The following is a 26,735-nucleotide window of genomic DNA, read 5'->3' on the forward strand; positions in this document are numbered from 1 at the left end:
TACTTACATTATCCCAAATGTTTTTTACAAAATTGTTCAAACCCAGAGAAATCTGTCATTTTATTTTAAGGTAACGGGCCGTTACATTTGGTCGCCTGTCGATGGCACCGTATCGCCTCTGTACACGCGAGCAAACGTTAGCAGCAGCTCGGCTCGCAGCCTCTCCACCGGAGAGCCGAATGGCGTCGGAGAAACACAGATTTTTAACGTGAAACTTCTTTATTCCGTGTTTTAGCCAAGTCCGTTTGTTTTGGAGTGGCGGAGACCTCTGCGGATAAAAACCTTGAAAACTTAACGATGAACACTGAAGCAATCCCTAACCGGGAGAAGCTGACTGAAATGACGGCATTCCTCGGTCTGAATTGAGAGACCCCTTGCGGCAGAACATTACATATTGTTGGCATGAATAGGGGAAAATAAATAATTTTGACCATTTATTCTGACAAATCATAACAACATTCAAAGAATATATTATAGAGTTTTCTCTCTCTCTTTCTCTCTCTCTCTTTCTTTCTTTCCCTTTCAATACGTCAACAAGTTGTTAACTTCTATTTAACCATCTATAGCATTAAAGATCCCCTATTATACTTCTTTTCAGCATCATATTTGTACTCTTGGTGTCTCCTAGAATAGGTTTACATGTTTTGATCAAAAAAACTCATATCGCCCGTTGCTGCAGTGCCTCCATCTGAAACACTCTGAGCTCTTGGCCCGCCTTCCTGAAAAGCCAAGTCTGCTCTGATTGGTCAGCTGGCCCACTCTGTTGCAATTGGTCAGCCAAATTCAAACAAGCCACTGGGTGGGCTGGGCTTGCTCAGCCAGCACCTATTGGCAGGACATATGAAAAACTGGGCTGGCATTTTCAATCAGTGACATCACTAATTGAGGAATTTCAAACAGGAATGTGTATGATTCGTTTTTGCGATCTCGGTGCACACAAGTGCTTTTAGCTCCAGTAGAAGAACTAATATCCGTTTAAACTAACACACCCAAACCGCATATCTCATCAACATTCTCGTATACTGGGCATACGCGTGCCCAGGTAAACAGGATGCAGCATGAATACACACCGCCATGGTAACGTTACCAACCAGAACAGTGTGAATGCGAGATGTAAACGTAGCAAATGGTATTCTTTTCTAAACCAAAACATAGCAATGTTAAAGGTGCTGTAGGTAGGATTGTGAAGATCCAGGACTTAGCCAAAAAATGTGCACATCAACAACTTCTCAGTCCCTCCCCCCTTTCTGCTGAAGCCCAAAACGGTCTCTAAGCCCCTCCCCCCAGATTTTTTTTAAATGACCTGCTTCATGTAGTTCTACTGGAACATTGGGTCAGTTTCAGCAAATATGACAGAAAGTTAGTTTTATAAGTCTTACCTACTGCACCTTTAATGTAACCTCAGGCAGTTGAGAAAACGTGCTGTCTTTGGGAGAGAAAGCTCCATTTGGAGTGAAATGTTTTGTTTTTTTACTTTATACATCTATTACATACACAAAAACTATATAACACACTAAAAGACGGGGAATATCCCCAAAAAGCATAATGGGGGCTCTTTAACTGACTATTTGAATTCACTCTCGAACTCTCTTCACAGACACGCTTGAGCCGACGTACCAGCAGCTGCAGAAGATGAAGCTGGACAAGAGCCCGTTCGTGGTGGTGTCGGTCATCGGCCAGGAGCTGCTGACCCACAGTTTCCACGGCGCCTCGGTCGTGGTGCTGGAGGCCGGGCTGAAGATTGGCACGTGCTCGCTGAAGCTGCGTGGCTCCGTCTTCTCGGCCCTGAGCTCGGCCTACTGGTCTTTAGGCAACGCGGAGAAGAGTATGGCCTACATGCAGCAGGACCTGGAGGTGACCAAGACTTTAGGTATGGGACAGCCAGATCATTTACTTGAGTAAAAGTACTAATGCCACACTGTAAATACATACTCTGTTAGAAGTAAAAGTCCTGCATTGAAAATGTTACTTAAAGGTCCAGTGTGTAACGTGTTTAGTTGTTCATTATCAAAATCTGTGTTGCCCGTTCACAAACTTTGTCCTTTTTCATGAATATTTACCTCCACCATCAATTCCAAGTATTCCTTTTGGCTTTAAATTTTACATTTGCATTCACATGAACTGGGGTAGACACTCCATATCCATCTTTAAAATACGTTAGCCAGTAAGTGACATACTTATGCTGCTAACGGGTATCGTAGCTTCCCGGCCCCCGGCAAGTTTGAAGAAGGAAACATGGAGGACCACACGTATTCAAAATCCAAATTTCAGGAACAGGAGTCTTCTTCTTCTTCTTCTTCTTCTTCTTCTTCATCCAGAAAAAGAAAAAGGAGATTGAAAGAGCAAGAGACCGGCTTTTTGAAGCGTGAAGGCTACCGTAGCTGTAATACGTACTTTGAACTACTCACTGCAGAAAAGTCCTCACATTTCAGAAACTGGAAACGATCAATTTGGCAAATCGGCTAATCATTTCAGCTGTACCTGTAGACCTATATATTGTTAGGTTAATTTATAATAAAACGTTGTATTTTATAAACAAAATGTGTTTTGTGTGCAGAAATCTCAATTTGTAAAGTAACTAGTAACTAAAGCTGTTAATATAGTGGAGTTAAAGGTACAATATTTCTCTCTGAAATGTAGAAGTAGAAAGTAAAGTACAAGTACCTAAAATTTACTGAAAATTGAATACAGTACTTGAATAAAAAATCTTGAGCATGCTGTAGAAAGCGAACGTCACGTACTCTCTGTCTCGTCCACAGGTGACCAGTCAGGCGAATGCCGTGCTCATGGGAACCTCGGCTCCGCCCTCTTCTCCAAAGGCAGCTACAGAGAAGCACTGGCCAATCACAGGAACCAGCTGGTGCTGGCCATGAAGCTCAAGGACAGAGAGGTACGTTTGCGTGTGTGTGTGTGTGTGTGTGTGTGTGTGTGTGTGTGTGTGTGTGTGTGTGTGTGTGTGTGTGTGTGTGTGTGTGTGTGTGTGTGTGTGTGTGTGTGTGTGTGTGTGTGTGTGTGTGTGTGTGTGTGTGTGTGTGTGTGTGTGTGTGTGTGTGTGTGTGTGTACTGTATGAGAGTGTAGAAAGAGAGAAACAGGTAGCGAGTGTGCTTATGTACTGTATATTCTTATCATGAACTGTGTAGTATAGTTTTGCAGTCTTGGTTTAAGTGCAGTGCCCTTCTCCTGGCCGTGCTGTTTGCCGGATCAATTTCTGCTTCTGAACTTACCAAGTCGGAGATAACAGCCGGATTTTAGTACACCTCGCACATCCACAGAATGAAGCTTAAAGGATTCATATCATAGCTCATTTTCAGGCTCAAATTCGAATTTTGGGTTTCTGCTAGAACATGTTTTTATGCTTTAATGTCCAAGAAACACTTTGTTTTTCTCATAATGTCTGTCTGAATATGCCTGTATTCACTCTCTGTCCGAACGCTCGGTTGTAGCGCCTGTCTCTTTAAGACCCCCTCCCCCAGAAAAAGCCCAGTGTCCAGATGTCTGTATCGTAGAGCTGGACAATATATCGATATTATATCGATATTGTGATATAAGACTGGATATCGTCTTAGATTTTGGATATCGTAACATGACATGAGTGGTGTCTTTTCCTGGTTTTAAAGGCTGCATAACAGTAAAGTGATGTCATTTTCTGAACTTACCAGACTGTTGTAACTGTTCTATTATTTGCCTTTACTCACTTATATCATTATATCCACATTACTGATGATTATTTATCTAAAATCTAAGTGTGTAAATATTTTGTGAAAGCATCAATAGTCAACATCGTTGCGATATCGATATCGAGGTATTTGGTAAAAAATATCATGATATTTGATTTCCATATCGCCCAGCCCTACTGTATCGTCACTGCTGCCGGGAATGACTGTAACGGCACTGTAGCGGCACTTTCTACCTGTATATAGAATAGTTGTGACATCACAACCGTACGTAAATCCTGAGGGCTCATTTAAAGGCCCAGTTTCTGAATACGGGCTGTGGGCATTTCTCTATGGATCTCTGTAGACCGTATTTATACAGCACCTCCACTTGCTTTATAATCAAACAAGACATGGAAATCTTACATTTTACAATATGGGCCCTTTAAAAATCAGAAAGCAGAGAGAGGCTTTACAGCCGTAGGAATAACGTACTTACCACACTTACTTACTGAGCAGTGTTGATGTCATCTTGATTCTTTGTTCAAGAAGGTTCTTGCCTACCTGATATGTTTAATAAAAGAGCTACATTCGTTAGAATACAGTGTATATGATGTGACAGTGTCAGCAGTTTATCAGAGACGGTGAATCTAAAGATCTCAAACGAACAAAAAAAACAAAATAAAAAAACGAACTCTCTCTTTGCTTGTTTGCAACATCTCAGTCTGCTCTCTCACTCTCAAAGCAGTTTTCCCTCACCACGGCCCGAAGCTAAACTCACCGACTTTCTTCTCAAACACTTTGGACAGTTGTGAAAACCGTAGTTAATTAGATCGCTGTTGCAGATTAGACTTTGGCCCCTTTATGTCTCCAAACACAAAGTGAAACTGTCAGGTTGTTTGTGTGAGTTTACCTTCGTTTAACTACTCCAATATGTGTGTGTGTGTGTGTGTGTGTGTGTGTGTGTGTGTGTGTGTGTGTGTGTGTGTGTGTGTGTGTGTGTGTGTGTGTGTGTGTGTGTGTGTGTTGCTTTCTTAACTTTTCCAACATGTGTTGTAGTGTGAACATACAACATTGTGTCACGGCAGGTTTTCATGTTTTATTTAATTCTCAAAATTCTGTGCCTGTGGAGCGTTTTCTGGGATTTTTTTATTGGCTCTTTGATATCAAAGAGAGAAATATAAACAACCTTGTGTGTGTGTGTGTGTGTGTGTGTGTGTGTGTGTGTGTGTGTGTGTTTGTGTGTCCTCACAATGTGATAAAGACGTGTGCGCGTGTGTGTGTGTGTGGTAATCAATAACGTTTGATGTCGGCTATTCTTCGATCTGTCTTGTTTTCTCTGCTGTATGTGCAAACGGTTTCATGTGTGCCAGAGTATTTGTTTGTACACAAATATCTACTGTGTATCGTAATTTGTTGTCAGATAGATAAACAGCTTACTTAGATTTGTTTTGTTGCTTCCTGTATTACAATACAGTATTTTTTCCCCATTTTTCTGTTAGGTTTAAAGTGCTCATATTATGTTTTTTGGCTTTTTCCCTTTCCTTTATTGTGTTATGTATCTTTTTTGTTCACGTTATAGGTTTACAAAGTAAAAAAGCCCAAAGTCCCCCCCAAAGGGACTCAGGGCGTAGTCCTTACCTAGGTACTGTCAGGGCACGCCCTCATACTCTGCTTCTGACTGGCTAGTAGTCCTTACCTAGGTACTGTCAGGGCACACCCTCATACTCTGCTTCTGACTGGCTAGTAGTCCTTACCTAGGTACTGTCAGGGCACGCCCTCATACTCTGCTTCTGACTGGCTAGTAGTCCTTACCTAGGTACTGTTAGGGCACGCCTTCATACTCTGCTTCTGACTGGCTAGTAGTCCTTACCTAGGTACTGTCAGGGCACGCCCTCATACTCTGCTTCTGACTGGCTAGTAGTCCTTACCTAGCTACTGTGCATGTGCGACTCCCAACAAAGATAGAACAGAAGTGAGATGTCTCACTCTGTAGCTAAAAAAGAGAGCTCAACACACAGGGTGAAAAGAGGAGCTGCAGCAATGTCCAGTATAACAAAAATATGGTGTTTCTTTGAACATTATACCACATAAACCTATTCTGGTACAACCTCTAAATGCAAGTATGAACCTGAAAATTAGCATAATATGAGCACTTTAAGCGAATATATGACATGGCTAAAATCTTATGTTTCAGCAAGGTAGGCCCTATAGGTAGCCTAATTATAGCCCTTTACGACAGGGAACTGAAGCTGTTATCTCTGCTCTCTTCAAAGCCACCAGTTTCCTTTGACAAAAACATTTTACCTCGCAGAACACAGGAGTTGCTGCTCTACTGCTGCTTCCATCGTGTAGTTTGCTTGGGTTATCGTGTGACTTTAGTGTTGTTAAAAGATTTAGGAACTAACTCAACTAGCAAACCAACTTACTGACCAACTAACACACTGACGATGTAGAAGTAGCTTATACAAACACACTCCAAAAGATCCAAACTGTCCCTTTTAAGGATGAGCCAAGGGTGTCACAAGATTTGTTCACTTACAGTGGGGGAAATAAGTATTTGACCCCTTGCTGATTTTGCAGGTTTGCCCACTTACAAAGAATGCAAAAATCTACAATTGTAATCATATGTACATTCTAACAGTGAAAGACAGAATCCCAAAGAAAATTCCAGAAAATCACATCATATGAATTTATTAAAATTGATAACCATCTGATGAGGAAAAACAAGTATTTGACCCCCTGGACAAACAGCAAGTATTCTGGCTCCTACAAGCCAGTTAGTCTTTCTTTAAGACACAGCCCCAATCTGAACTAATTATCTACATCAAATACACCTGCCTCACCTCGTTACCTGTATAAAAGACACCTGTCAACACCCAAACAACCAGCATCCAACATCACCACCATCGGCAAGACCAAAGAGCTTTCTATGGACATCAGGGACAGGATTGTTGATCTGCACAAGGCTGGGATGGGCTACAAGAGAATCGGAAAGCAACTTGGAGAGAAAAGATCAACTGTCGGTGCAGTTATCAAGAAATGGAAGAAGCACCACACCACCGCCAACCTCCCTCGGTCTGGGCCTCCACACAAGATCTTGCCTCGTGGGGTGTCCCTGATCATGCGAACAGTGAGGAATCATCCCAAAACCACAAGGGGGGAACTGATGAATCAACTGAAGGCAGCTGGGACCACAGTTACAAAAGAAACGGTTGGTAACACACTACGCCGTCATGGATTGAAATCCTGCAGCGCACGCAAGGTCCCCCTGCTCAAGAAGAAACATGTACAGGCCCGCATGAAGTTCGCCATTCACCACCTGGACGACTCAGAAGAGGCCTGGAAGAAGGTGATGTGGTCAGATGAGACCAAAATAGAACTTTTTGGCCTCAACTCAACTCGTCGTGTTTGGAGGGCAAAGAACACCGAGTACAACCCAAAGAACACCATCCCCACTAGTGATGGTCAAATGAAGCTTCGTGAACCAGTGTCTTTACTTTTTGAGCTCACTAGATGGCGCTCTCGGTTCAAAAAAGGGTTTGAAAACCCATTGAATTGCCATTCATTTAACCTTTTTTTTTTTTTTTAACAGAGAGCGCCATCTAGTGAGCTCAGAAAGTAAGGACACTGGTTCACAAAGCTTCATTTGACCATCACTAATCCCCACCGTCAAGCATGGTGGTGGCAACATCATGCTTTGGGGGTGCTTTTCAGCCAAGGGGACGGGACAACTCCATCGTATTGAGGGGAGGATGGACGGGGCCATGTATCGTGGAATTCTGGACCGACATGTCCTTCCCTCAGTGAGAGAGCTGAAGATGGGTCGAGGATGGGTGTTTCAGCACGACAACGACCCTAAGCACACCGCCAAAGCAACAAAAGAGTGGCTGAAGAAGAAGCACATCAAGGTTCTGGAGTGGCCTAGCCAGTCTCCAGACCTGAATCCGATTGAAAATCTTTGGAGGGAGCTTAAAATTCGAGTTGCCAGGCGACAACCTCGGAACCTGAATGATTTGGAGGCTGTCTGCAGGGAGGAGTGGGCCAACATCCCTGCCGAAATGTGCACAAACCTTGTCACCAACTATAAAAACCGTTTGACATCTGTGCTGGCCAATAATGGCTTTTCTACAAAATATTAACATGCTGTTTGTCCAGGGGGTCAAATACTTGTTTTTCCTCATCAGATGGTTATCAATTTTAATAAATTCATATGATGTGATTTTCTGGAATTTTCTTTGGGATTCTGTCTTTCACTGTTAGAATGTACATATGATTACAATTGTAGATTTTTGCATTCTTTGTAAGTGGGCAAACCTGCAAAATCAGCAAGGGGTCAAATACTTATTTCCCCCACTGTAAGTGTTGTTTTTAAGTGTACATTTTTACTACCGTTTCATAAGTTTAACATAAATTACTTAAAATGTACCTTGAAGTTTTTTTTTCTCTCTCCTTCGGGTCCGTCATAGCTCCACATCTCTCCTCAGAAGTTTACAATTACACTCAATATCTTTTGATTAATATTGGTATTGCAGTATCTAAAATGACTGGCTGCTTTTTATTATTATATATCTTCCAGCTGTTTACTCAATAAGATGATACTAATGTACAGCTTTATTATAACAGCTCTACAGCCACTTTAATGTTGTTGAAGGCTCCACTGGACACACACACACACACACACACACACACACACACACACAGTCATTTAATAGCATGTGATTGCATCCTGGATCTGGAGAGGCGGATTGAACACCTGTCAGTAAGACGAATGAGGGTTTGAGTAAGTTTTTTTTAATGAAAGCAGCGAGCGACTAACAGGAATACTGCTTGTGTTTCTGACAAGCTTCCAGTTCTGTCACATTAAGTTTGTCATAAATCTCAGTATTAAAACCAGACAGAACAGTTCCTTCGAGGACTGTCCTCCCTCGAAAAAACGCGCCCATAGGTCATTTTTTTTGTTTATCTTTGTTTCTAATGGTGGCTCCCTCTAGTGGCCGTAGTAGTTATGACGGGAGAAAAGTAGAACGTAACGTGACAAAGCATAAGAGCACCATGTTACTCATAAAGAGGCAGGTTGGGGTGTAGGATTGGTCAAACGAACACAGGACTTTCTCCTAGGAGACCGGGGTTGGTTTCCCGTTTTAAAAAATCAAAGAAAACTGCGTTTTCTTTAACTTTTACGAAGCGAACAGAACAAACTGAGTCAAGTTTAGCGTAGTCTATATCGATGACGTTTCATTTTACGGGATTTTTCAGGTGGTGCCGGAAATTCCGTCGGATGTCCCGAATTTTCGTCCGGACGTCCGTCACCTTCTGCTGTCTTTGTGGATTCATGAGGACTATGGTTAACTGTGCGGATCACGTGCGAGGATCACGTGGGCAACCGGAAGTGAAGTAGCGTCTGATTTGAATCCAAACTACGACCTTTTTATACACTTCACTAAGTTGTTTTTGTGCTTACACCTAGTCTCGAATTGCCAGACCTTCTTCCACAGCGCTGCGGAGGAGGGTCTGGCTAGTCCACACAGCATTTCTGGATGGGAGAGAAACGTGCTCTGGTTTATTGGCATTTCTTTAAACCAATCACAATCGTCTTGGGAGGGGCTAAGTGCCGGACGGAGCAATGGCGCCCCTAGAAAGGAACTTGTTTTGGTGGAACATTTACGTTCAAAAGTAGTTTTAGTCGTGCAACAGAAAACTCAGAATGGACAGATAGTCTAGCTAGCTGTCTGGATTAACCCTGTAGGGAAAGCGGAAGGTAACGGGACATCCGGCCGAAAAGAAGGACATCCTTCGGAATTTCGGGTGGCAACGGAGCAATCCCAGAAGTGGAACGTTGTGGATGTAGACTAGCCTAAACCTAACCAAACTGCGACCGTTTCACAACGTTAACAACGTGTTTAAAACCACGACTGTTTAAAACGCTCTTATGGGTCGTATTTAGGGTTGGGTACCGAAACACGGTGCCAATAATAAATAAACGGTAGTAACGAGACCGAATGAGAACAAACATTTTGGTGCCTCGTTTCGGTGCCTGACTTTACAGTACACTCGACAGCAGGTAACGTTAGCCTACCTTTAGCTAGCAGCTGGATTAAACACGTTTAAAATGCTGACAGCTAACGTTAAACAGTGTAAAGTGTGACTGTATTTCACTGGAGAGGATTCCAACAGTGGGACTGCAGCTGCCATTGTCGGAATTAAACGACACAGACGGTGCGTTCACTTGAAACGGGTAGCCTTGTGGTGCATTCAAAGTTATTGTAAAATACCCTTTTCCCATCTGGTGGTTGTTTTTGTCGTTCAACAGCAATTTACTGGTGCAATAAGTTATTGTTATAAGTTATAGTTATTACATTTTTATTAAATCTTTAATTTTAAACATATGGCCTTAGCAATAAACAAGTCGCTGACTGTTGTTTAGTACCCTTCTTTTATTTTATTTATTTTTTTACTTTATTAAAAAGTATTGCTTTAGCACCGGTATCGGAAAACAACCCAAACGATACCCAACCCTAGTGGTATTAGAGGGTAAGAATAAACGACCCATATCATTTTACGGTTTGGAGGACTTGTTTGTTTCTCCATCTGAGCTCTGTGTGTGTCTGTTTCTGCCGGGAGTTGAATGTCTTGTGTTGTTGACAGCCTCTCCTCCACAGGTGCACAGCCTGAGGCGACTGCAACACGGTCATCAACAGAAATCCATATCTCCCACTGTGTGTTTGCTTTGCTGCGGTACATGTGTTTATTTGAGTGATTCCAGACAGCGTGCTTCCAAACAAAGAGCTGGTGTTTAACCCACAGGGGTGGACACACACACAAAAGAAGGCAACACCTTTATAATATAATATAATTTAAGTCAGTCCCGTACAGCTGCTTTGTAATTAAAACACTCAGTCAGTTGACAGAAAACCAATAAGCAACACTTAAGGTAATCAAGTCCTCGTTTAAGTCTGAGAATGAGCTGCTTTTCTGTGTTTTTACATCATGGGGAAATTCATTTCTTTACGTTTTGGGGAAACAAGATATTTAAAGATGTCTAGACGTTTTTTTTTTTTCTGGGCTGGACTGTTATCCGCTGCACCAACAACAAAAAAACGTAAAGTAAAATCCACAATCCTCTGCTCCATGAAAACAATTTCATTCATCTCCATTAAATCCTGATCTTTCCATCCCATTCTGTGTGTACGCATGCCGACAAACCCTCTTAAGTTTCTTGGCCAGATGTTTATTTAATCGTGTGTTATCATTTTTTTTATTTAATGATGCATTTATTTTGATTGCAGTGCAAGAAATCGAGGAGTTTGATGACACATCATGAACTACTGTATGACAGAACTTACTGTATGACAGAACTTCATAAGCAAAATCTTCACGATAACATATAAAAACACAGAACAAGCTCCAAATGGTGAATGTTGGAAAGAGACTCCGGTTTCTCTCCATTCCTTCTTTTCTTTTCTTTTCTAACCTCAGACTTCCCTTTCTCTGTCTGTCCTTTCTCACCTCTGTATTTCCTGACTCAGTCTTTCGGTCTCAGAGTCAAACCAACATGAACCAAGTTAACTCAGATCTGTCATTTCCCCCTGGCGCAGCAGGAGAGCTCGTTTCTTCCTTTATGCCTTGCTGAGGGTGAAAAGCCCATATTTTTTGGGGTGATTGAGCATCTCTTTTCGAAGCCTCCTGCATCGCTCCTGCACAGTTTATCGAGCGGAGAATGCAGAGCCACTGTCTCCGCTCGTCCCTCCTCTTTCTTTAGATTTAGAGATCTTTTCCTTCCTCGTCTTTTTACCCACACAGACCCTCCTAATGAGATTCCCTTGCAACATTATATAAAAAATATATAATACCGACAGGTCCCATATTATATCTTTGATTTTCTTTCTGTGCAAAATGACAACGGTTGTCAGTCTCTCCATCTTTTTCTTGTACACACATACATATATATATATATATATATATATATATATATATATATATATATATATATATATATATAAATAAATAAACATAGTGTACCGGCTCACAGAGCCAGACACAACATGATTGGATTTTTTTTGTTTTTTTTCCTCGTGCAGGGGAAACATTGTGTCCTTGAGGGAAATCAAACACTCGTCTGGCCGGTTGACTGTACACACAGAGGCCTCCCCGTCATTTATTAAATCTCCCTTTCCTGCCTCAGAGATGTGTCAACTGGATTTTATGTGTTTACTCTCATCACTTTGCAGGGAATTGGGATTTCAGTTGGTGTGTGTGCTGTCGTCTTACACACACACACACACACACACACACACACACACACACACACACACACAGAGAACTGAAAAGAGCAGTTTGTCCCGATTTTTAATTAGAAGTTAAATTTTACTAAAGGTCAGTTTGGCTGTTTTCAGTTTTTAGCATTCATTAAGGAACGTGTAGTGCTGCTTTGTGTCTTATTTATTCATGAACATTAAAACTAAAGGATCAGTTTTTTTTTACAGACAAGAGCAAAGTATGTCAGAATTTCTGATTTATTTTATTTTTTGAAAGTACAAACTTTTAGGTCCTCTGTTAAAGTACTTAGGTAGATTTCACTGGTGTAAAGCAGCTAAGTACATTTACTCAAGAACTGTAGTAAGGTACCATTTTGACGTACTTTACTTGAGTATTTCCATTTTCTGCAACTTTATAAATGTACTCAACATCTCGGAGGCAAATTTTTACAGCACTCCATTTGTCTGAAAGCTGTAGTTCCTTTTCAGATTAAAGGACAATTCCGGCGTAAAGGTTAATATTGCATGTTTACCGAGTCCAACGTTCTCTGGGATATGTTTTCATGCTAATGCTAACCAGTCGAACGACGAATGTCCTGCTTGAGCTATGTTACTGGTTGCACGGTGTTCGTCGTTCGACTGGCCATGACTGTTTTCCCAAGATGGCGCCTGCCTGTATACGTGAACGGTACTGTCTTTATAATCTATCTTTTAAATAAACTGTCTGTACACTTACTGTACGGTTTACATGTAGGGACCCTCATTATGCCACCGTGGAAGTGTGGTGATATTTAGCCTTGTTAGTGGTTTAGAAATAGAAATTTATTTTTACTTTACCCTCTGTCCCGACGACTAGCTTTATAAGCTAATTAGCGGTTTGCGCTAAAACTGGTCACATTCGATTGGCATGAAAACAAATCCCAGAGAACGGTCGACTTGGTACACATGTGTTATTAACCCCTAGGTTCATTTTGTTCCAAAATTGTCCTTTAAAAAACATTAAATAAAACGTGATAATGCATCCCTGAAATTTAAACCAGTGGTTTGCAGCCTTGTCTTGTGACCTCTTACAAGACTGTGGGCCAGATGTACGTACATTTGCGAATGTAGCGTTATCAGCGCCAAGGCCAAGCCGCAGAAAGCGCACGCTGTGATACTTCAGCTCACGTCGTATTTACCAAACCTGCTGTTCATTGGGTAATCAGTGCCTTTCTCCGCCCACTTTACCGTAAATTGTGCGCATCTTATAATCATGGATCAGCCACCAAGTACTGTATGTCAAAACAGCGAAAACAAAGATTTAGCGATAATGAGGTAACAGATTGATGCGCGTTATTTCGGCATTAGTGGTGAGGAAATGTATTGACTAGTGCGCTGTATCAAAGCGTTACGTACTGATCCTATGATACGGCTGAGTGCAGACTGCGATATTCCCACTGCTGATGCTAGGACTTAGGGCTGTGCAATTAATCGAAATTTAATTGTGATTATGATTTCGGCTCCCAATGATCACAAAAACAGAATAATCGAGAAAAACAATTATTAGTTATAAGTAACTCTTATTTTCTCTTGTGTTCTGAATGAAAAAAATAAAGTTTAAATAGGAAAAGTATCAAGGCAAGTTTCACAGTTTTTACTGTTGATTTATGTAACTTTTTCCACTGTTTTCTCAGTTCAATAACTGCAACATCTTTCCAGAAGTCAACTAGTAATTATCGTGATTTCAATATTGACCAAAATAATTTTTTTCCATAATCGAGCAGCCCTACTATGACTGTTTGAAATGATCCTGACCCCAATATTTGTAATGTAGCGAAGAGTTTAACAACTGCTGGAATGGAACGTGAACGATGAGTTGGAGATTGAGCGTCATCTTTGACTTCTTCCGGTAACTGTAATATTGCATGTCTGCTTAATCTTCAACACTTAATGATTTCATGTTCACTCAACTGAAAAAGTGTGATTCTTTTGGCAAAAATCTTTTCAGCTCGTCTCCTTGGCCTATGTCTTCGTCTTTTTTCACCGCAAAATAGAGGTGCGCTTTCATGGGCGGTTTTTGTACATAATTAGGCGCACTTTAGGCTTCCCCTCCAATCTCTACTCCTCCTTCATCCTGCCACGAATGCATATGCATGACACAGAAAAGTGCAATTTGCCATTTTCAGTCCCATTAGTCTGCGCTTTTACCTCAGTGACCTCAATATGACGCCAAACGGCTAGATGCTAAAGGAGACTTTTTGTGTCCGTGACAAATGCCAATGGCACCTGACCAAGTGACGCTTATTGACGCGCTGGGAGTGAGAATGTGTTGATGAAACCTATGACCAAAATAGTCGTACAGTCATTGTGTTACTTGTGGATGGCATTTTTGTGACGATAATGATTCCCCTTTGTGCTGGGGACCCGCTGAAACTTCCTTAAGGGACCCCTGGGGACCCCACTTTGGCAGCCACTGGGCTAATATGTCACAAATGGAGACCATTTTTCTGCAGCTGTCATGGGCATCAGCCTCTCGTCATGAGTATGCTCCCTTCTGCGCCGTGATATAGTTGGCCGGTGTACTTTGGTAGAAAGAAAATAGTTCCTACATGAAACTGCTCACAGCCAGGTCCAGATTATCTTTAGTAACCGGGTCACGATTTCTGGAAAGAGACATTGCCATAGTTTTTCAAATGTATTTTTTGGCGCTTTAAGCATCACAAGCCAAGTGCCGTCTAGTTCAATTATATTTAAGAGAATATCTCCAACATTTAGCGACTCATACCAAAACTATCTAGATTGATAAATAGCACTACAAGGACAACTTTTTCCCTTTTTTAAGAATATACATATCCTCAATTACTAATTACAGAGCTACATGGAGACACGTTAGGGTTAAAATGGCTGGAGGGAAATCTTTTTGTGTGATGTCCTTCTTTAGAAAATTGTAATTGGCTTCAACGTAAAATATATCCATATTCGTACCTTTTTCTAGAACTATATAGTTTTCTTTTTTTGTCCTCTGAGTATTGAATATCTCATGTGTCTGCTGAAGAACAAACTCTCAGTCTGAATATGAGAGAAATCAATCAAATCAATCAATCAAAACTTTTATTACAGACTCAAGGTCCAAATCACCCACAACAATACATAAATACATATCAATAAACGCACATGCATACACACCTACCTACACATTTAATAAATATAAAAACAAACAAATTGAAGAAAAAAAAAAAAAAAAAAAAAAAAGATTATTGTTCTACCAGGAGACAATTATACCAATGTTTCCACATACGGGATTGGTAGCGTGTAGTGCTTAGACGTATGTCAGTTAAGCCCATTATTATTTCATTTTGTGACCCATCAAGCCGACACATGAATTTAAACATTAGGTTTCTTAAAACAGCATGAAAGGTATTCACTCTTGCAACCACAAACATCTCACTTGCACTACACCATCTTGGTTTTGTGAGTAATATTCTCATTGCGTCATTATATGCTACTTTCAATTTTAAAAGACTTGCCTTTTTATAGTTTGACCACAAGTGCGCAGTATACAACGGTGTGCAATATGCTTTGAACAGAGATATCTTTACACCAGCCGTACATGCCCTAAATTTACGTAAGAGACTATTGGCTTGTGCATACATCATGCGACATTGCCTGTAAATATCTTCATCATCGGTCATTTTGTTCGTGATAAAATGACCAAGGTATTTCACCCTTTCACAGACACTAAGCGTATTATTAGCCAACTTAAAATCAGGGAAATTCAAACCTTTATCATCTTTAGTTCTACTGATCATGACAACACTCTTTTTGGCGTTATATTTAATATCATGTTCCACACCATATACCGAACAGATTGTAAGAAGCTGATGTAATCCAGCACTACTTGGGCTAAAAATCACAAGGTCATCAGCATACATAATATGGTTCACTACTGAATTACCAATCATGCACCCAGTATTACAGGCAGAAAGAAGAGTGTGTTATGGGATATGAATGAGTAACGAACATGCTAATAACTCCTCTTTAATAATTCATAGCTTCTTCTCCTCTCTCTGTCACGTTCTTTAAACTTGCAAACATTCATTAGAGCCTCTGACTTTATTGTTCGCCGTCCCTCATTATGTGCTCTGAAAGGTCAAAGTCATGTTGTAACGTTTGGGTGTGTGAGTCTGTGCGAGTGCTAACTTCATTATCATCCCTGTGATTGCATCAAGGGGATCATCTTTACAGTCTATACCTCCTCAGGCTATTGATAATAACATCACACTGTGTGTTCACACATATAAGCTGCATGCAACAGATTGATTAGCACCGGCGAACATGTGTCCTGTGAAGGAAACGTGGCTGTTGAAGATGTTTCGCGCTGTCGTTGGAGGATGTTTTTTTTTTTCCACGTTTCCAATCAGTTACTTATGGAGATTGTTTCCTAGAAGTGTTACCAGTGGTGGAACCCAACCAAATACATTTATACAGCTATGAGAAGCAGTGGTGGAATGTAACTAAGTACATTTAGTCAGTCCCTCCAGAAAAACGCGATTATGCGATCGCATAATTCAACGCATAATCAGCCAAAGTCCGCATATTTATGCTGAAATACGCTGCACTTTCGCCGCATAAATTGTCGATTTCCGCGCAAAATATGCGGGGCTTGCATGATTTCATAATCCCCGCATTTTCGTTGCAAAAAAGTCACATAATATATCTTAGCAGAAAGTTGAAAAATGCTGCGTTTATTTCACACAAGAGCAGCCATTTTCCCCTGTTACCATGGTAACGTTATGAAGTGACGTAATTACGCGACGTGAACATCATCGAAAAGGAGGGTGTTTTTTTTTCTCTTTTTCATCAAGGAAGTTCCCGCAATTTCATCGCATAAAATTGCATAAATATCCCACATATTCCATCGCATTTTTTAAGAAAACGTGCCGCATAATCAAGGATTTTTGCCGGCAACAATCACAAAGAAACTCTTGTACTTTACTGGAGTCTTTTCTTTTCCCTTTCTACTTCTACTCCGCTACAACTAACGCATCACAACTAAGGCATCCTCATCCTGCAGTAGACCTCTCCAAAGATAGAATAGTTTATGCTTATAATTAATGTGAAAATTCAGTGTTTATTCCTTTGCCAGTGAATGCCCCCACATCAAGCTGGCAGAGGGACTATTCCTCTTTTATATTTGTCTTGTTGCGAGGCTTAAAATATAGAAATCTATCCATCCAAATGAAATAAATTGCATTCCAGAAAACTCTTTAAACTCTTTAATTGCATTTTATCGTACAATATACAGAGTACAATATTACCTGTTGGAATGTATTGACAAATCAGCGGGACTTTATAGCTGCTATGTGTGTATTTGTGTATTAGCAATACATAAAAATGTGTTTGCGTCCGCACATATAGACACAGAACAGCAGTAGCACACAGTGATAAATGTGAGATGTGTCGATACAGACTGTGCTGCTCCCATCTTGATTTTTCTGGTTAATTTGAAACCGACTTCCTGACGCATATTTCCCAGGACTCATCTGATCAATACCAATAGCCTTAAGATTAGTTAGCAAATGAGTCGGCAGGTTTCAAATCACAAAAGCAAGAGCAGGAAGGCAGCGACCGATTCACATTTCTCTAATCAGAGAAACCGACAAGAACGTGTACAACTGTGTGTTTTTTTTTTGCTGTGTGTGTGTCTGTGTCTCTGTGTGTGTGTGTGCGTATGTATGTGTGTGTGTTCATGGCCAGTTTTTATGAAGACAACAGCGGTGTGAACTCGCAGCTGAAACACTCCTCGTGATTTGCATGGTATTATGCCTGAAGAGGTCTCTGTAATTAGCAGGAGGAGCACCGCTGGAAATCATTAGACGACTCAAAGTGCTGTAAAAGTGTCTCAGGTGCTGAAACGGAGTTGAAACAGAACTGCAGGAACCCGAGTAGAGCGGTAGACACTCTCACAGCCGGGGCTAATAGGATGTGAAAGATGAGCTCTCACTCCTGCAGCCTCCAATAACATTTCCATTTGTGATGTGAGAAGGTGATGTCCCCCCCCTCCTCCTTTTACATTATACAACAATATCTTCTTACAGTTCAGAAGGGATGGAAGAAGTATTCAGATCCTTTACTTCAGTAAAAGTAATAGCTAAATGTATTGAAAGTACTCATTGCACAGTAAAATGTTCTCTGTCAGTGTTTTCCTCTTCTTCTATCTGATGTTTCTGGATTAATATTCCCGCTGCGTTAATGTTTATGTTGCATTTTACTGCTGTAGATGTTTAAAGTTGTGCTCATTTTAACTCCTTTCTATACTGTTGGGTAGTTTAATCTACAGCAATGCATCATGGTATATAAGATTATCACATGTTTGTAGCATCGCTGTCCTGTGAGAACAACATATCTCTAAAAAGTTTTGCAACTTTTCATGCCGTCAGAAAAACGGCCCTATTTTCAGCTTTGTGACGATGCATTTTCCAGCTGATCCCAGAGGCTTTTTAAAGACTTTATTTAGCTTAAGAAGTAGGGAGAATTTTCTCACAACATAAAGGCAGACTTCATCCTTCAGTTTATCACCAACATTCAACATCAGCACATCTGGAGATACGCGGTTTTCACTGGACAGGTAGGGGAGGAAACACTGTCATCTGTAGTGGAGTAACAAGTAAAATATTCAATTCAATTCAATTTTATTTATAGTATCAAATCATAACAAGAGTTATCTCGAGACAATTTACACATAGAGCAGGTCTAGACCACACTCTATACCTCTGAGAAGAAGTCAAATACAAGTATAAAGTTGTGTAAAATGGAAGAAAAACAATTATTTTTTACCTTTTATTTTTTCCAGGAGAGGCATTAAAGTAAAACTACCATTTTTTTCAACCTATTTCCCTGTGTTTTTGTGTCTAAGTTACTGATGGGAACAACGATCTTTGACATTGGTCCAGTATTAAGTGAGAACGCTGCAGTCGGCAGCGGCGAAACTTGTATTTACCTTCACAAAAGTGCTGGTTTTGCTGCTGACAGACTCAGATTAATATTCTAAGTGTCTGACAACTTTATGGAAAGGATTTCTAAGGAGGTTGACCTTTCTGTTAAAAAATATATATATTATATATATATATTTATAAAAAGTAATTTTAGCATCGTAAAACACACTTCATACAAAGTCGACAGAAACAAAATAAAACTATGAAAAGCTGTTTTGGGTCATCTTTCCACTTTTCCAACCATCACAACTAATTTTAGTTGAAATAAACACATAGTTTACCGATTTACATGTCAAAATACGTTGGCTCTATACACGCTAAAAGTATTGCTTATTTAAATGGAGTCTGGTGGGTTTAGAACTAGCGACTTCAGAGCCGTTTCTGGTTAAACATAAAGGTCTCAAAGAGGTTTTAAAGGTCTATCTCTGAAGGGATCCTTTCCATAATGATATCAGACACTTAGAATATTAATCTGAGTCTGTCAGCGGCAAAACGAGCTGTTTTGTGAAGGTAAATACAAGCTGGACAACTTGTTTCGCCGCTGCCGACTGCAGCGATCTCTCTTAATACTGGACCAATGTCAAAGATTGGTGTTCCCATCAGTCACTTAGACACAACAGGGCTCCAGACTCACTTTTTCCACTAGGAGCACAGTGGCCCCCAACTGAAAATCTTAGGGGCACAAACAGAAAATTTAGGGGCACACACCGTAAATCATCGAATATTCACATTTCAACTAATTTCCACTGTATTACTAATAACTACTTTGATAATAGATGCAGAAATTACAGTGTACTGTTTCAAATTCAGTGTCACTTTTGAAGATGCAACATAGAAGGTAAACTGACAGCCCCATCGCTATCATGATAGTAAATATATATATATATATATATATATATATATATATATATATATATATATATATATTGTTTATTATTGTATTTGTAGATTATTTTGTATTATTTATTTTCATCATGACCGTTTTTAATTGCTCTTTATTGTTTCATGTAAAGCACTTTGAATTGCCTTGTTGCTGAAAGGAGCTGTAGAAATAAAGTTGCCTTGCCTTACAACCTCAGCCTGTCAGTCAGTCACCAGGGCATAGAAACCACTGTTGTGCCTGGCTGCTCGTCTCCGAGGAAGTGTAATATAACGTCAACAGCACCGCGACCGCTTTTGTGCGTGAACTTATGAAAAACTGTAACCACACTTGAAACCACCTTATCGGCATTTCCGTGACTCACTGTGACTTCAACAAAACTGCAGAGCCGACGTAGTTTGCATCGTCTTCAGCGCTGCGAGTGTGTGTTTGTGTCGGAGCACCGCTCTCTGTCAATTTTCAGAGAGGACAGATAAGCTTGCGCTTACGCGCTCTCATGTACCGAAATTTCAACGTTTAACGTGTAAAAATAGGGGGCAAATTTACTGGTCGCACATGTCCCTGCACAATAACATAGGAAAATAGGGTCCAGGTTGAAAAAAAAAACGGTAGTTACCCTTTAAGAACAGGTTCTTATTTACAAAGGCAGCCTGACTTACAATGACGGCCTGATATACTCAAGCAAAGTAAGTTAAACTAGTTCTTAAGTACTAAAGTAAATGTAATTAAAGTTGTACAGCTGTCTAGCCGTTACACTGGAGATAAGACAAGCTCTAAATGCTCATCAGGGTCGCCTTAGTGTTGTTATTTAGTTTGATGACATGTTGGGTCTTATTGTCACTGTTTCTTCCATCATTTTTACAATTTATAATAACATTGAATTAATGAAGTAAGATCTGGGAACACAGTGGGTTCACTAGGCTGAAGTCCAACAAGGCGGCAAGCAGCCAGACGATCAGAGAGGCTGTAAACCAGCCAACAGTTTATACAGATTATCTCATCCAGTGATTCCCAACAGGCATGATCCACATACTTGAATTAAGGAGGACAATAAATACACAGATAGGATTAAACTACCAGCCATGATAAACTGGCTGCACGTGAGGACAGGCCTCAGTTGTGAGAACTTAACGCCATGTGCTGCGATTCAGAGTGAAGCCCAGCAAACCGAGAAGTAAAGAGTCTGAAAGTGAGGGATCCAAACCTGCAGTTTGCTGCCACTCTGAATGCAATTCTGACCAAAGGAAAGAATTAAAGAAGTACTTTAATAATAGGGTTGGGTACCAAAACCTGGTGCTAATACGGCAACGGTGCCTTGACAACTGGTATCTACCAGACCGAATAGTGACACGGATTTCGGTGCCACTGAAAAGCCAGCGCTGCCCTCTGATGCTCCGAAGTAGTATATATATAGTATAATAGTTCTGACTGCTCGTGTTTTTAGCAAATTCACCACATTCCAAACTAACTTGGTGAAAACAATGTTCAGTAGTACAATGTAACTACTGTAAGTACTGTACTCGTACTTCAGTTTATTTTATTTAAAGGGGACAGTGCAAATTAATAAAACACATGATTTCCCATGGGTTAAAAAAGCCAGAATTAGCCAAAAGACTATTTTTCAACTGTAGTCCCCTGCCCTCAATGTTAAAAAATGTTGTACTTTTAATATGTATTTGTTACATTTAGTTACTTTACAGATTCAAAATATGAATAGAAAATATAATCAACAAGTAAAATAGAATATATCGTCACTTTTGCTTAAGTAAAAGATCTGAATACTTCTTTCACCATTTTATAATTACAGATCACGGCGACCTCTAGCTCACCCAGTACGGTGTGCTCACCACGTAGGCTGTGTCCTTGGCATCGGCCGTGGGTTTAAATCCGACCTGCGGCCCTTTGCTGCATGCCATCCCCCTCTCCCTTCCCTTTCCTGTCTTCAAGCTGTCCTGTCAATAAAGGCCATAAAAGCCCCCCCCAAAAAAAAATCTTAAAAACTACAGAAAATAAGATGCAAGTTGTAAAAAAAGTTACATTTTTGCAAATACAACATGATGTATTATTTGGTGTAAAACCCTGAAATCAAAGCTGTAGTTTCCTGGGACTGAGTCAGGGGCGGGGCTAGAAGTGAAATATAGTAAAATATGATTGCCGCCCCCTCACCCCCCCAATCCATTGGGCTAGAGTGCTGTCAATCTAACAATTGTGATTTCCATTGGATCAGAGATCTGTCACTTGGCTGCCTGTTCTGCCAATCTTCCCAGCCCTAGTCACATGACCAATTCATGTTTCCATGACTACTATCCAAAAATCTGATACCATGGAACCAGCACTGGATAGGTTTTTTTTTTTTTTTAAAGCCAGACTGAGCATATAGAAAATGTATATTGTATTCGGATGTGACAAGTGAATTAATAATGAATGTTAGTATGTATGTTACTTAGCAGAATTCCATTGTCTTGTTCTATCCTATCCAATATTTCCTATATTTCTAAGATTTTCTATGCTGTATTCTGATAAAATGCCTCCCTGACTGATTATTGGTCCCCCCTGTGCCACCCCATTTCAAAAAATCCTGGAATCGGACTCAGTGGACGGTTGTGTTCCTCTGGACACTAACCAGCGTGTTGTTTCTGTGATTCCAGGCTGCGTCCGATGCTCTCAGCGGTCTGGGCCACGTGTACACAGCTATCGGTGACTACCCCAACGCGCTGGCCAGCCATAAACAGTGTGTGCTGTTGGCGCGACAAACGCAGTGCCAGCTCTCCGAGGCTCGCCAGCTGGGCAACATGGGCGCCGTGTACACAGCGCTGGGAGACTTCACCAACGCTGTGCAGTGCCACGAGCAGCACTTGGACATCTCAAAGGTACTGAACTCTACATCCTATCGTCTGTTGATGGTGTCTCGGTGGAGGAGGGAAACTTTGTTCCTCCTAAACTTTTCTGATAATTAACAGCCTTGTGTTCACCCAACGAGAGCCATCTTGAAGGATAATTCTGCTGTTCATCTAGGTGTTTGGTGTTTTTTTCCCCCAACGACGCCTTCCAGGCAGCGCGGAAATGGTTATGTTTAGGGTTAAGGTTAGGGTTAGCTGCCTGGAAGGTGCCGCTGGAGGAAAAAAACACCATTGAGCGTTAATCTACTGGCTGACATGTTCCTCCATCCCCATGAACACACTGTTGTTTAATGACAAGACTGTGATCAATTCAAACAGGAGGGCAGCAGTTACATCTCTAGTTTTTCTAACGTTGTAGTGTGTATTTTAGCACATCCATCTATCATTGTCTGAACGCTGTAGCCTATTTTATGACAAAGTTACTGCATATTTCCCAAAGAACATGGTGTGTGTTCAGGACATTTGAAGCTCTTTCTGCAAATGTTTCACAAACAAACATAACAAAAGACAATTATCTGTGCACATTTCACTTTTTATGTTGCTTTTTTTTTTGGATATAGTGTAAAATTGCCAGCCGCTGCAGCCAACATCATGACGCTGTTTGTAGCTCTCTCTATCTCTCTCTCTCTCGCTCTCGCTCTCCCCTCACACACAAATTGACCATCTGTTGACAATTAGACTTTGTACCAGAATAAAGTCAAATCTCCAGACTACTGAGAGTTTATGAAGTCATTTAGTTTTTGACAGTTTTAGTCTCTTTAGCTTTAAACGTTGAAGCTCGAAACAAAACCGTTTCCATCTGATAGCGATGTGAGGCTCCGTCTCCGTCTTTCTCAACAGAAAATCTGTTTCTTCCTTTAGTTATACAGAGTGCTGATATATTTTTCAATGTATTATTTCATTTCTTATTAAGAGTCTGTTTTTATTGTCCTGATGCAAGTGACAGGTCTTTTTTTAAAGTCCTTTGAGTCCTTCTTTGTGTTATTTGAAGTCATGTATGCCTACTGATGAAGAACAACTTTTTTTGAAGGAAGAAGAGCATTAATAATATCTGCATTAATAATATCTGATCTTTGACGACTGGGGACACAATCTGAAAAATGTGAAACTGCCACTGTCGTCATGTCTTATTAACGCTGAAATGGCGTTTCTTTTTGGTCAGACTTTGGAGAATGTGCGTGAGGAGGCACGGGCGTACAGCAACCTGGGCAGTGCCTACCACTCTCAGCGGGACTTCGACAAGGCCATATCATACCACACCCGAGTCCTGGAGTTGGCTCAGGAGATGGGCGACCGGGCGATCGAGATGAGGGCGTACGCCGGCCTGGGACACGCCGCTCGATGCATGCAGGTTGGTGGTAGGAAACTGTTGAAAGACCTGGGCCACGGGCGCCTGGGTAGCTCACCTGGTAGAGCGCGCACCCATATGCAGAGGCTCAGTCCTTGCCGCTGTGGTTGTGACCTGCAGCCCTTTGCTGCAATCACTACTCCTCTCTCTCCCTGTTCATGTCTAACCTGTCCTATCCAATAATGGCCTAAAAATGTCACAAAGAATTCTTAAAAAAGAAATAAAAAAAGACATAGGCCTTGTTCTGCCCCGACAAAAAGTAGCAACACGTTTTTTTTAAACTGAAACTGGGGTGCGTTGAACCCCCTGTTGTGTGCGCAAGCGCTCTTGCTGATTTGGTATCACCTGTGAAATAGTCTCGCATTGCCTTCCTCCACAGCGCTGCGGAGGAGGATCTGGGTAGTCCATGCAGCATTCTGGGACTAGATGTGCTCTGGTTTATTGCCATTTTATTTAAACCAATCACAATCGTCATGAGCGGGACTAAGCTCTGCATGGAGCAACGGCGCCTCTGCAAAATAGCCTCGGGAAGGAACTTGTTTTGGTGGAACATGTGTACGTTCGAAAGTAGTTTTAGTTGTGCAAGAGAAAACTCAGATTGGACAGATAGTCTAGCTAGCTGTCTGGATTTACCCTGCAGAGATCTGAGGAGCAGTTAACCATAGTCCTCATAAATCCACCGGAGATTAGAACGCCAACACGACAACAAGTGTGAGGCGCAATCCCGGAAGTGAAACGTCGTGGATATAGACTACCTATGACATAACCAACAAACGAGAGAGAACATATCTGAAAGCCCATCGCACACCATTTCACATGTCGTTCAACCAGGAAACAATAGCAAAACGGTGCACAGATTTTCAGTTTCAGTTTTCAGATTGTCAACTAATTAACTGAATTTCACCGGGGTATTCTTATATTATGTATAGAGCTGCAAAGAATAATCGATTAGTTGTCAACTATTAAATTAATTGGCATCTATTTTGATAAGCAATTAATCGGTTTGAGTAAAATCACTTATGCCAGCTTGTTAAATGTGAATATGTTTTAGTTTCTTCTCTCCTCTGGGACAGTAAACTGAATATCTTTGAGTTGTGGACAAAACAAGACATCTGAGGATGTCGTCTTGGGCTTTGGGAAACAACGATCCACATTTTTCACCATTTTCTGACATTTTATAGACCAAACAACTAATCCATCAATGGAGGAAATAAACGACAGATTAATCGACAATGAAAATAACTGTAGTTTCAGCCTCATTCTGAATGTTCTATGTGCTGTTGAGACTGTTATTGTTTATTACGTGATTAATAAATATGATTGATGGTTGTTGGTGTGATTCTCAGGACCTGGAGCGAGCTCGCCAGCACCACCAGCACCAGCTAGAAATCGCTCAGGAGCTACAGGACAGAGCAGCTCAGGGCCGAGCGTCCTCCAACCTGGGTAGGTGTGGGTGTGTGTGTGTGTGGGTGTGTGTCATTCCCTGAAAGAACCAAGCAGGCCTGCCTACCTTGCTTTTCAAATTTTCTTCAAAACTTGCCATTTTCAGCTAGCCTGGATGCTAGTCTGGACTTGATCCGTTGTGGAGCAACTATGCTTGAGCCAGAGCTGTTTGGACCAATCAAATTGTCAGGGCGGGCTTAAGACGATGATGGACAGATGATCAACAGTAACGTAATCAACCACGTCACCAAATATAAATCCCCACTGAGGATAGGTTTACTGGCCTATAGGTAAAGTAGTCACTAAGGAAGCCATGCACAGACACAGTTCATCCTAAAGATTCACTTTGTATGTTTAACGTTAAAAGATGATTTATAAAATCATGCCAGAATTATTATTTTAATAGCTTAGTATTCTATGCAACACTACACGTTATTGTAGGCCCAGTTTAATATGCAACATAATTTCATGACGGCGCAGTGGATATGACACGTGCCTTTGGTGTTGGAGACCCAGGTTCGATTCCCACTGCGATACATTAACCAATGTGTCCCTGAGCGAGACACTTAACCCCTAGTTGCTCCAGAGGCGTGTGGCCTCTGACATATGTAGCAATTGTAAGTCGCTTTGGATAAAAGTGTCAGCTAAGTGACATGTAATGTAATGTGTAGCAGGTGGTCCCTGCTCCGTCTTACTCTCAGTTAAGGGGTCCTTGGTTTAAAACATGTTGAAGACCCCTGCTGTAAAGTAAACACTGGAAATGTCTTTTATTGTATTCTGCACAAATTTCATTTTCAAAAAGTGGATGATGTGATGCAATTTTAGATAAAAAAGAATAAAGAAGGTAACGACAGTCACGATTTCCCCTCAGAAACTATTAACTAACAGATGCAGAAGTGTTTTTATGCAAACTGATGGAAAGCTTCAGCCTCACGTCTGTCACCGCTGTCGCCACGGTTACTCAATAGACCGGCTGGGCCTGATCAACCCAATCTGCATCGATCAGCAGCGCCGAGTTCACAGAGAGATGGACTCTTCCTCTGTTACATTTAAGCACTAAGTACATTTACTCAAGTACTGTACTTTTCAAGTACATATTGGAGCTTCTTGTATTTCGATTTTATACCATTTTATACTTCTACTCCACTACTGTATATCTCAGGGAACTCCACTACATTTATTTTTGACAGCTTTAGTTACTCTACAGATTCAGATTAACATACAAAATATAAATCAACAAATACACTTTGATGCATTAAACTACCCAGTAGTACATTT

General features: G+C 40.9%; 1 protein-coding gene across 1 annotated transcript in view; it reads left to right on the forward strand.

Moving 5' to 3' along the window:
* ttc28 (tetratricopeptide repeat domain 28) overlaps positions 1-26,735 on the forward strand; it is a 171,994-nt gene that overhangs the window by 88,951 nt on the left and 56,308 nt on the right. Inside the window, exons 4-8 of the mRNA XM_028601462.1 lie at positions 1,598-1,870; positions 2,760-2,890; positions 22,415-22,636; positions 23,829-24,017; positions 25,361-25,457. Coding sequence (XP_028457263.1) covers positions 1,598-1,870; positions 2,760-2,890; positions 22,415-22,636; positions 23,829-24,017; positions 25,361-25,457 — 912 coding nt within the window. The remainder of the gene's footprint in view (positions 1-1,597; positions 1,871-2,759; positions 2,891-22,414; positions 22,637-23,828; positions 24,018-25,360; positions 25,458-26,735) is intronic.

The sequence above is a fragment of the Perca flavescens genome, chromosome 16 (assembly GCF_004354835.1).
Source record: "Perca flavescens isolate YP-PL-M2 chromosome 16, PFLA_1.0, whole genome shotgun sequence".
NCBI classification, from domain to species: domain Eukaryota; kingdom Metazoa; phylum Chordata; class Actinopteri; order Perciformes; family Percidae; genus Perca; species Perca flavescens.